At 53.8% G+C, this 11,746-nt stretch overlaps 1 protein-coding gene across 2 annotated transcripts; it reads left to right on the top strand.

Moving 5' to 3' along the window:
* Nucleotides 1-1,760: 1,760 nt before the first annotated feature.
* Nucleotides 1,761-5,071, top strand: LOC118259846 (cytochrome b-c1 complex subunit 10). 2 transcript variants are annotated; one of them, XR_004782123.2, is made up of 4 exons: nt 1,803-1,880; nt 3,240-3,374; nt 4,316-4,448; nt 4,807-5,071. XR_004782123.2 is itself a non-coding variant. In XM_035569676.2 (3 exons), exons 1-2 carry the CDS (start codon nt 1,831-1,833, stop codon nt 3,358-3,360), a joined length of 171 nt encoding a protein of 56 aa, XP_035425569.1. In that variant the 5' UTR covers nt 1,761-1,830; the 3' UTR covers nt 3,361-3,374; nt 4,807-5,071. The 2 variants fall into 2 exon arrangements, 1 of the variants encoding a protein (XP_035425569.1); XM_035569676.2 differs by lacking the exon at nt 4,316-4,448 and having other exon boundaries at nt 1,761-1,880.
* The last annotated feature ends 6,675 nt before the right edge of the window (nt 5,072-11,746 follow it).

The following is an 11,746-nucleotide window of genomic DNA, read 5'->3' as shown; positions in this document are numbered from 1 at the left end:
TTGCCTTGAAAGCCCCAGGGCTTTTCTGAAGATACACATTGAGATGTTTTTCATTGCCTCTAAAGTTTGGAGTTATTTTGCCTTTTTTTTTTTTTTTTTTTGGTCATCTAGGAAACTAATTGCAAATTGAAAGCTGAGACTGTCCTGCATTTGCATGACTTCAAGACATAGAGCTGAAATGTCATTAAAAAAGCAAAACCTGTGCAGAGCCTGCCCACCAGGCTCACTCCACCTCCATACCCACAGTGGTGGTGGCAAAGGCACCGGTTTCCTGCAGGATCGCACGCCGTGCAGCGCCGTCTGACTTCCTCATGCACCAGCTGGTGCGTGGGCAACGGAGAAAAAACTCACAGAAATGAACCCAAAAGCCTGCATGGTTCAGTAACCTGCATCGCCCCGCTGGTATCTAGGCAGAGAAAAACTCAAACCGTCAAAATGTGGTGGTGAAGTTGATCATGCAAAGAGCTGATAAAATAGCTGTTCTGTGTCCCTGTGAGAAGGAAAAAAAAAAAAAAAATACAGGCTGGATTTTTTCAAGAGATTCAGCTCTGTGGATCTGGGCTCTGTGAAACATGCACACGCAGCACAGGGTGTGAAGGAAGACGCTGGCTGCTGGCATCACTCCTGGACACCGGCTCTGACGGGGTTTGCAGCCCCAAGGCTGAGGCAGCCCAGCCACGGAGCTCAGGCAGATGAGAGCATCAGGCTCCAGCGTCCCCCTGGACTTCCTGGGACCTGCAGATTAACAAGAAGCTGAGCTGGCTTTGGGGGGTCTGAGGAACTTTATGGAACCATTGGTGGATTTAGGGATGTTTTATGAAAAAATCTGGCTGAAAACTCCCTCTCCTGTTGGAAGAGGCTGAGTGACAGCAGCAAGGAGGGTTTGCAGAGGCACGGACAGGCGCTGGAGAAACTCCGCTGGACAGATGCCAGCCTCCTCCAGCACGGAGTGCCAGAAGCTGAGCTGGTGCCAGCGTGGGGACAGCACCAGACCCTCAGGAGTCATGTTCCTGCTCCAGCATGAGGACAGGGGGCGCACCCCACATCTCTGCCCTTGTATAGGGGCAGAACCAGCCCCTCAGGGCTTGTGACCCCTCTTCCTTGTGGTGACAGGGCCAGCCCCTTCGGGGCTCTCCGTTGTAGGCACGGGGGCATGCCCTGAGGGCTTGTGTCCCTTGCCCTGTGTGGGGACAGGGCCAGATCCTCAGGGCTCACCTCTCTCTCCTGGTGTGGGGACAGGGCCAACCATCCTGTGCCCCTGTCATGCTGTGGGGACAGGGCCAGTCCATCCCGTGTCACTGCTCTGGTGTGGGAACAGGGCCAACCATCCTGTGTCCCTGACCTGGTGTGGGGACAATGCCTAACCATCTGCTGTGTCCCTGTCCTGGTGTGGGGACAGGGCCAGTCCCTCCCAGCGGGTTGCCCAGCGAGGTGGTGGCGTCACCGTCCCTGGGGGTGTTCAAGGAGAGGCTGGACGTGGTGCTTGGGGACATGGTTCGGTGGGTGACAGTGGTGGGAGGGGGACGGTTGGACCAGGTGATCTTGGAGGCCTTTTCCAGCCGTAATGATTCAATGATTTATGGTTCTATCCCCTGTGACCCTGTCATGCTGTGGGGACAGGGCAATCCCCGCCGTGTCCCTGCGGAGCCAGGCCCTGTCCCCTCAGAGCTCCCGCCCCCTCCCCATGGGCATGGAGACCCGTTGCCATGACAACACCGCCGCGCTCAGGCAGCGCCGCGGGCAGCCCCTGGCGGCGGGCTGGGGGCCTTCCTCTGCGCGGCGCGGGGCGGCGGCGCATGCGCGGGGCGGGGGTGACTTTGAGGCGGCGCCATGTTGAGCAGGGTGCTGGGGCCGCGCTACGCCCAGCTGCTGCAGAACTGGTGAGGGGCGGGGGGGTCCTGAGGGGGTCCTGGGGGGGGGGGGTTACGGGGTCCTGGGAGGGGTTACGGGGTCCTGGGGGGGGGGTTACGGGGTCCTGGGGGGGGTTACGGGGTCCTGGGGGGGGTTTACGGGGTCCTGGGGGGGGGGGTTACGGGGTCCTGGGGGGGGGGGTTACGGGGTCCTGGGGGGGGTTTACGGGGTCCTGGGGGGGGGGTTACGGGGTCCTGGGGGGGGTTACGGGGTCCTGAGGGGGGTTTACGGGGTCCTGGGGGGGGGGGTTACGGGGTCCTGAGGGGGGTTTACGGGGTCCTGGGGGGGGGGTTACGGGGTCCTGAGGGGGGTTACGGGGTCCTGAGGGGGGTTACGGGGTCCTGAAGGGGTTACGGGGTCCTGGGGGGCCGCAGCCGGCCCTCAGCTCCCCCTCTGGGCCCTGTTCTGCTCCCCTCAGGGAGCTTTGGGGCGCCCCAGCCCTGCTGGGGGCTGCTGCAGGAGCCGGGGGAGCCCTGAGGGAGGCTGGGGGTGTTCAGGGAGACAGAAGGCTCCGGGGAGACCTGACAGCGGGCTGTGGTGCCTGGAGGGGCTGCAGGAAAGCTGGGAGGGACCAGTGACAGAACAAGGAGTAATGGCTTTAAACTAAAAGAGGGTAGGTTTAGGTGAGCTGTCAGGGAGAAATTCTTTCCCCTGAGGGCGGTGAGGCCCTGGCTGAGGCTGCCCCGAGGAGCTGTGGGTGCCCCATCCCTGGCAGTGCCCAAGGCCAGGCTGGATGGGGCTGGGGGCAGCCTGGGCTGCTGGAGGGTCGTGCCCATGGCAGGGGTGGGACGGGGTGGGCTTCAAGGTCCCTTCCAACCCAAACCTCTCCATGGTTCTCTGTTGGTGCGGTGGGAGTCCACAGCTGGGTTTGCAGCACTGAGAGGTGGCTGTTGGGGTTAGATTTTATCCCACCATGGTTTGACAGCCGTGCGTTTGGCCTCCGTGTTGTCCTGGCTGTCCTCAGAGCATTTCAGAGGTGCCTGCTGCAACACCTGAGGTTGCCAGTTTATGGTGAGGAAGGATGAGGTAGCCACAGGCAAGAATAAAGGGGACACGAGCTGCAGAGTTGGAATAATAAACCAAGCTGTATGTCTTTTCTAAGCTTAGTAGCACCCCTCTTAAATAAAAGCTTATCAACCCTTTCCTGTAAAAACATTTTGGTTATCTTGGAAACCAGCTCCTTTGTGCATGGGGTTCTCTCCAAGTTTCTGCCAAGCTGCTTTCTTGATTGAAATGAATTTCCCAGGTACTTCGGGGTGAGCGTCTGCCAGCCCTCTGACAGTGGAGGATTGGTTGTTTACCCGTGTGCGTCTGCCTCTCTTCTTTAGGACTCCCACCCTTGTCACGTGGGGTGGTGTAGCTGGTGCTGGCGTAATATGGATCACAGACTGGAAGCTCGTCCTTCAGTATGTGCCCTACATCGGTGGCAAGTATAAAAATGAAGACTAAGCGTCCCTCTAACGGTGAGTTTGCTTTGTGCACCTGGCAGCTTAAGTGGCAGAGGTGTGTGGATGTGACAGTTGGCGTGCCTCGTTTCTCCGGGGCACAGCCAAATTGTCGGTCCAAAACAGTGCTGCTTAATCTGGTGTTATTCAGTGCTTATTGCTTTGTCTTGTCTTGTTCTATGGGCAGGGCTTCTCAGAGTGCCAAAGGATGAAATATTAATAAGAGTCTTATTCTCAAGTGATTATTTGGTAAGCAGTGGATTTTTCACAGTTTACCGAGATTCTTGAGAAGCCAAATAAAGCCTTTTGTGGTAATTTGGAACTTCTGAGGGAGCCACTTGCTTCTAATCTTAGCTAGAATGGCTTCAAGCTCAAGACTGGTTTTGTTGTCAGGCAAATTCGGATGCCTTTCTGTTCCATGGAGTTACTAAAACTAAGCTAGGCGTTCTGTGCTGGTTACTATATACAAAAAATTCATTTGAAAGTGGGCTTTCTCGAGGTGTTTTTTCCTCTCCCTTTCTAACTGCATATGAAATACACTGTTTTTTTGTAAGTTCTTGTAAGTTTTGAGGCTTTTGGAAGACTGACCATCCATAAAGCTAGAGCAGCAATTACAGTACCTGCTGTTGGGCCTCTGAATACACACACGTGTAGTAAGCAGGCTTAGAACTAGTTCATTCCTTGCTGCAGATATAAGAATTATGAAGACTTTGCCTTACATTAAAGGATGCTGACAGGAAGAGGCCGACAAGAAGCTGTATGCCCCTCCATATTTGCTGCTGCTTCTCAGAATAACTTACGTATAAACGTTGGTAGATGAAAGTAAGGGGCTTGCCTTCAAGCTACACAACTTCATAGAGAAACCAGTCACAGGAAAGAACATTAGTACTTCTGTAAGGCTTTTTGCAGAGGTACCTGTTGGATTTTAAATGCTTTACTGTGTCTTCCCTTTTTCAAAGTGTGCATCAAACAGGTTATTTGTTCCTCAGCGTAACCAAAGGATGAAAGAAATTTTTCATGAAACTCAGCTGTGCTCGTAGTATCTCAGGTGACTGTGGAAGTTTGTGGAGAAGTCAGCGGAAAAGCTCTCAGGTGATGTAGGAACGGTTAAATTAAGCAGAAGGGGCTTTCTTTATGTAAAAACTGTCCTGGTCAGTAGTAGGTACATGGATGCCTTCCTGAGCTTACGTTCTCTGTCTTCACATAAGAGCACTGTTGTGTCAGTGTGCACAAATCATCTGGAAAACGCTCAGTGCTGTAGAGAAGGAGGATGTTTCTGTGGTGGCCTACGGTTCCTTCCAAAGAGACTTAAAAGCCTTCTGGTGTTTGTGTATCTGTAACAGAAATGTCTTGTGTGAATACCGGAGGGTTTTGAAATCTCTCCGTAGTGCTGACTGCTGCAGCACGTTCCAGGAAGCGCTGCTCAATGACTGCTTTGTGTTTATTGTAGGAAATTTATTGCTGGATCGAGTGTTTCGGAGCCATCCGTCCGCTGAGACCTGCTTTGAGGTGAACTTGAAATGCCTGGTACAGATTCTGCAACGGGCTGTCACGTCCCGCTCTCTGCCGTGAGCAGTTGTGGCCGCTTGGTTGTGAGCGGATTTTACTTCACGTACCAGCCTGCCCAGTGCTCTTCTCATCACTTCCACAGCTGGTCTTGGCGTAATGCAAGTAATTTGTAAAGCTGATGTACAAAATAAACCAAGTGAATGATGTTTTGGTGGTGCTGTTACCTTCTTTGCCTGTGTTCGTTAAACTGGATCCCTGTTCTGGTTCTGTGTTGTGTCTTCAGCCTGTCTGAATGCGCGTCCTAAGGAGGGTGTGCCACGTGTTCGCCTCGTTTCCTGCGCAGTTTCCTCAGGCATCAACAAGTGCCTGCTGGTAGGGCTGGGCTTACTGAGCCTTTGGTTTGTCCCGGGGTAGTTGTTGCTCATCACTTTTAATGCTGCTGTGGTCTTTGAACTATTCTTCGTGATGTGTTGATTGTAAGCTGGTCCTTCCTAGCTCAGCCGCATCCGTGGGCTCTTGCCTCCAGTTAACTTTTCATAGCCAGTGCTGCAGAGTTCCGCGGTAACGCAGATTGCTGGCATTTAGTGTAAGGCTTTGTTTGTTTTTAACATCAACTTCTGCATCCAAACAGATAGGTTAAGAGGTCAACGCCTATTTAAAGCTGTATGCCTGTCTAAAAATAGGCTAGCTTTTTCTGCTAGCTAAAAATAGGCTAGCTTTTCTTGTCTAGGGGCTCAAGGAAGGTAGTCTGCAAACCCTGGGAGGTTTTCGGTACGCAAGGATGAAACCCAGTGGCTTAGAGAGCTTCAGGGTTACTTTTTTAATGTGGGTGTTGAGTAGGGAAATAATATACATCTGTATTTCTTAGGTGTATCTATCAAAATACAAATTAGGGACGTAACAGCCCACTGCAGAGCGCTTTACATGAAAAAGTCTTCAGCTGTTAGATGAAGCATGGGGATTGGTCTCGACATAGTCTCAGCCACGAAGCCACAGCAGACAACTCAGACCTGGGGGGAAGTTCAGCCCTTTTCCCCAAAGGCCAAAATTTGCAAGCAAATGTATCAGTGTGATAACAGGATCGCTGTTTTCTCTCTGTTCAGTGCCAAATTCCATCTAGTTAGAATTTTTGGCATTTCATTAATGCTTGAATCTCTTTAGGGAAAACTTTATCTCAGTTGCAGTAGCTGTGCTGCTTGGGTGTTACAGTCAGGGTTGAAGGCTCCTCAGTGATGTTTCTGCGGAAAACTTGTACAATCTGGCAGGACGCTTGAACTACTTAACAATAACTGCTTCAGCATTAATGCAGCATCATCGATAATTAGTTGTGTGGGGAAAACAAATGATTTCCCTATGCAAAACTCACTCCAGTCGGGCAGTACAGAAGCGTAATGGGCTAATCGTGTTATTTCTGCAGTCTGTCCCCTCGCCAGCTGCAGCAGTGCTGAACTCTGGGCTAGCTCCTGGAGGGCTAAAGCCCCTGTGCCTGGAAATGCTGACGACAACAGCCCTGAGGATGTACGCGGCCATCGACCCATCTTCATCTGAGGCATGCCTTGAAAGTGGGTATTGTGCTAGCCTACATTCGCATGCCATCAAGATCGTAAGATCAGATTTGAACAGTTAGTCTGTGCTCTCCCTTACCTGTTCAACATGTCTAGACAGGACAGGCATAACGCGCTGCTGCTAACTTCAGAAATGACCTAGTTTTGGCGTGCTCCTGCGGGTGGCTGAGCCTCTGCTCCCACTGCTCAGAGAAGTCTCCAGGAGGCCTCAGACCCAGGACCTGCCTCTGTTGCCCGCTCCTTGGAGGACCGTGGTCTTCCCGCGTTCGCAGCCTGCAGCTTGCTAACAACCGTCACAGAGTGAGGGTTGTTAGCAAGGACCCAGTGATAGCGTTGTGCACAGCAGATTGGATCAGAAAATACTTCAAAAACGTATTCCAAACACCAGCTGCCTGTGCAGGCAGGCACTGTCAGGAATATATGGACTTTGGATTTGTTTACCCTTTGGCGATTGTTCAGCTGCTTGTGTTTTCTGCTGCATTTCAAATGATGTTTTTGTCTCTAATTAACCCTAGGATTAGCCTATAACTAATTTAATTTCTAGTATTTCTTCCACAAGAGCAAGCATTCTTCAGAAATACGCCATTAGAAATGGCTTTGCATTCTTGGGCAAATTTCTGTTAAAATCTGAGTAATTGCTCTCCAGGTGCCAGGGGTGATCTTTCTAGTTTTTACTATCCTAGCGTTACCTCTTTTCTAGTAGTTAATTATTTTTTTCAGAATGAGCTAACAAAACCTCACATGCGTTATACGAACAAATTAGTTGAAGACAGGGAGCTGACGGAGGAGGAAAAGCTTCCCTTTTGCAGCCGGAGAGATCCACTAGAGGGCACAGCAGTGGCTCAGCCACGGGGCTGAGCGTTTACAGAAATCAAAAAACGCCTTCAGCTCGGTGTCAGCTACACAACTTAAAAACAAGCTCTAAAAACAGCAAGACTTGTGTTCCAGTATGCCTTTTTTTTTTTTTTTGAATGGTTGTTCTTTTGAATGTTTGGTCCGGACACTTCGCTTTCCTCGTGAAGGGTGGCGGTAGGTGGAGCAGGAACACGGAGCTGTTATCACGACCACCCCAGCCCCAGCCAGTCTGTTGTACTCAGCTCTAGAGACCTTGCCGCTCTCCTGGCTGCTGCAGCCTCTGGATCAACCTCAGCTCCAGCCCCTCTGGTGGGCTGGCTGCTCCCTGGCGAATCCTGCTCTGAAATAAGCTCCTCTGTTGGGGCTGGGATGCTCCGCTGCAGAGCAGAAGGGAGAGCTACCCGCGGAGCTCAATGGAAGAGGTTTTTCTGTCTGGACATCCTGTGCTAGCTTCTATGTCTGGCAGCAGCTGATTTTGGTGATTTTGGATTATCTGCTAGTCCTGGAGCAACGCAGGCTGCCTGGCACCCAAGTACACCCGGCTGGTATCAGTGTCTGCAAGTACCTTATCCTCTGTACCTCAGCAGCGTTCCCAAAGGAACACAGGAACATTTTCCCTTGGGCTCAAGAGCTCCTACCCAAATTTCCATGTACTCTTACAGTAAACATCTTCTTTTTTTGCAGCCTGTTGCCTGCACCCGCTGTCAGTGAAAACCAGTTTCCTAACTACTGTTACCCTCTGCTTGAGGTTCAGTGGACACTTAACAGGTCAGCTTCTCCATCCCCACCCCACAGCAGGATCCACTCCCAAGCTTTTCCAGTTTGTCCAGTTTGTTCTTAAAAAGTGCCACTGAGGGAGAGCTTCTGGTCCCTGTACGTGGTCCGTTTCCGTGCTTAGCTTCTTAGCTTACATGCTTGGAAAAAAAGAAATTCTCTTCCCTTCTGCAATGCTCAAGTGCAGTAATCCTTTCACTTTTACGTATTTGAAGGCTGTTATCAGATCTCAGATGTTTTCTTGAGACTAAACAAATCCAGTTCTTCCCTGGTCCCTGGTAGGTCAGTTTGTAGACAGCCGATGATTTTCATTGCTCTCCTCTTGGCTTTCTCCCAGAGCGTCTTCCTCAAAATGCGGTGTTCCAAGGTGGACACTGTGTCTTGTATGATCTCGTTCAGTGAAATGTTGTCTCCTTTTCATGGCTTGGATTTTAATCGGTGAAAGAGGAATGGTTGGTGTGAAAGAGAAGGCTACCAAGTTTCCAGCCCAGGCGCTGAGGAGCGTTTTGGAGCAGAGGGACAAGGAAGGGGCAGGATTCTGTGCCTGCAGCTGGATAACTCTGCCTCAGTTCCCCTTTGCCTGCTTGCTCCATGGACCTTTCTTATTCATCAAGAAGCTGTATTTCAGTACGAGGGTTCGATTGGAATGGTATGACTTTAGCAGGTCTATTTTTTATCCCCCAAAATCAGCAACACAGAAAAAGGGAAAGCATGTTTGTGAAAAATAATGTGGTTTTGATCAATACTGGCAATTAGAGCTTTTCTGGTCTGCGTGTTCAAGATTGCAGGAAATAATAGCGATAGCAAAGCGAGACATTTCATAAGCGTTAGTCCAGAAGGAGAGGATGTTAAACACAAACCAACAAAACCAAAAACAACTCTAGAGAGATGGAATGCCTTTAGGGCAACAGAAGGCTCTGTATTGATTGTGTCTTTACTTTAATCTCCTCTGTCAGGTATCTGAAATACAAAATCCTTCCTGTACAAGCAAATGCAACCCTGCATCTAGGGGTGCACCCACCTCTTTGAAGTTGTTTTGAACTTTTACCCATGCCTGGACAACTCGTGCCCCGTGTGTGCGAGACTGGGTTTCCTCTCGTCCCCGACACACGTCTCACATCCTTCCTCGCGCTCCCTGCTGCTTTCCAAATAAGGGAATTTGAAACAAGTGAGTGAGACTTGTTTTTAAAAAAAATAAGTAAAACTACAACAGCTTTTTGCACAGATGCGAGCTGGAGGAAGTACTGGAAGTTCAAGCAGACTGAAGAAGTTCAGCATCGGGAGAACTGAGCGGCGGCAGGGCCGTGCTCATCTCCAGGAGGGCGCTGAGCCCTGCTGACGCCAGCAGGACCCGGGCACACGCCGGGAGGCGTTGTTATTTTGCACCTCCAATCGCGGTTGCTTCAGGACTGCCGGTCCGTGCAGGGTTCTTAACGAAAGCCTAGTGTGTCACTTGTTCATTAAAGAAAAATTAATTGCTCCGAGATGTTTTCGACAGCAGGCTGCCTTGCGGAGCTTGCTGCTGCGCGGTGCTTCCAAGACAAATGGCTCGGTGCTTTTCGGGAGGTGGATGTTGCTGTGATACACCCGGCTGCCAAAGCGCAGCTGCTCGGTCGTGGTTATCAAACCACGGGGTTCCAGGTAGACGGTGTTCACCAGCAGCCGGAGGCAGAGACCTCTCTCCTGGGGTACTGCACTGGGTGGCTTGGAGGCACGTAGTGGCTTGTGGCGTGCTTGGTTCCTTGGGGCACGTGCCCGTGGCCAGCGTCGTGGCGATGGCCCACTGGGCTGGGCTTTCCCCGGTGCGTGGACACGGTCTCGCTATGCACCTAGTAGGCAGTCGGTTACTGTTTTGTTTCCTAAAAAGCTTCTCATTGCTTTGTCTTCTCACCGTCTCCTCCACAGCGGATTTTCTTCCCTCTTGTATTTTTTATATGGATCTCTTTTTGGACTTTATCCCAGGAGAATGGATGTTGGTGCTACTGACCGTGCTGAACGAACCCAGCAAAACCACAGAATCATAGAATCATTTAGGTTGGAAAAGACCCGTAAGTTGTCCAAATCCAACCATCCCCGAAAAAGCCTCCAGGAGGGCCATGTAGCAGGCCAGCCCTCTTCTTCCGATGCCCAGGCGCTGCAGGAGGCAGCGGGCGTTGGGTCAGGGCAGTTTTGGGTGCAGCAGGCTGGGCACAGTGAGCTGTGTGGGTCCCGGCGTTGGGCACGTGGCCGAGGAGAAGCCCCCCGTGCTAGGGCCATGCCACTGCAGCCTGCAGAAGCAGAGACTGGGGGTTCTTGCGCCCCACAGCCTTGCTGAGCACCCACCTCCCGTGGGGCTGGCACGGCCCTGCCTGCCTGTGGGAGACGGGGGGCCATGGGGCTGCACACGTGCCCAGGACACCGGGCCGTGGGGCTGCCAGTGACATGGCCCCAGGTGTCTGTCTGTGGGGCTGGGGGCTTGGAAGCTCTGGGTGGCCCGTCCATGGGGCCATGTCCTGGTTGGCTCGTCTATGTCCTATGTTCTGCATGGCCCGTCCATAGGGCCATCTCTGTGGCGGCCAGTCCAAGGGGCCACATCCTGGGTGGCTCGTCCATGCCCTATGAACGGGGTGGTCCATTCATAGGGCCATGTCTTGGGTGGCTCATCTGTGGGCGTTGTCCTGGGTGGCCCATCCACGCCCCGTGTCCTGGATGGTCTGCCCATGGGGCCGTATCCTTGGTGACCCATCCATGGGACATGTCCTGCATGGCCCGATGTCCTTGGTGGGCTGGCAATGTCCTGGTGGGCCCATACATGCCCCATGTCCTTGGTGGGCCATCCATGGGGCCATGTCCTGCCTGCATGGCCCATCCATGCTCTATATCCTGGGTGGCCCATCCATGCCCCACGTCCTGCATGCCCTATGTCCTGGGTGGTCTGTCCATGGCCCTGTGTCCTTGGTGGGCCATCCACGGGCCGTGTCCTGCATGGCTTGTTCATGGCCCTATGTCCTTTGTGGTCTGTCCATGGCCCCATGTCCTCGGTGGCCCATCCTCGCCCTATGTCCTTGGTGGGCCATCCATGGGCTGTGCCCTGCACGGCTTGTTCACGGCCCTGTGTCCTTTGTGGCCCGTCCGTGCCCCATGTCCCGGGTGGTCTGTCCATGGCCCCGCGTTCTTGGTGCCCCCTCCCTCTCCCCCCGCCCGGTGCCCGCGGTGTGCGGGCAGCCCCCGGGGCTGCGGCGCGGGGCCGGGGCTGCAGGGGGCGCGAGCGGGAGGGGCGGGGGGCGCGGGGCCGGGCCGGGGCCGCGGAGCGGGGCGCGGGGGAAGGAGGATGCCCAAGGCGGCGCCGCCGGGACAGCGCGGGGGGGCGCGGCGGCGGGCGCCGGGGTGAGCCCGGGGCCGGGGTCTCGGTGGGAGCGGGGTGGGCAGGGGCGGGGGTCTCCGTGGAGCTCGGGGGGGGGGGGGGGTCCATGTGGAGGTGGAGTGCTAGGTATGGGCGGCTGGGGGGGGTCTCCGGGGAGCCCGGGGGGGGGGTCTTCGTGGAGGTCGGGGGAGGCCATGTGGAGCTCGGGGGGGGGGGGTCGGTGTGGAGCTGGGGGGTCGCTGCGGAACTCGGGGGGGTCGGGGTGGAGGTGGAGGGGTGGGCATGGGTGGCCGGGGGGGTCTCCGTGGAGCCTTGGGGGGGGTCTCCGTGGAGGTGGCGGTCTC

Source organism: Cygnus atratus, chromosome 26, assembly GCF_013377495.2.
Source record: "Cygnus atratus isolate AKBS03 ecotype Queensland, Australia chromosome 26, CAtr_DNAZoo_HiC_assembly, whole genome shotgun sequence".
Classification (NCBI taxonomy): Eukaryota; Metazoa; Chordata; class Aves; order Anseriformes; family Anatidae; genus Cygnus; species Cygnus atratus.
Note: the sequence above shows the minus strand (reverse complement) of the source record. Positions and strands in the feature narration are given on the sequence as shown.

What these genes read in the sequence shown, in the direction of transcription:
- LOC118259846 (XM_035569676.2), top strand. Translation starts at nt 1,831, where the DNA reads ATGTTGAGCAGGGTGCTGGGGCCGCGCTACGCCCAGCTGCTGCAGAAC. An exon ending in GCCCAGCTGCTGCAGAACTG is followed by an intron (nt 1,881 to 3,239) that starts GTGAGGGGCGGG and finishes TCTCTTCTTTAG; the next exon opens with GACTCCCACCCTTGTCACGT.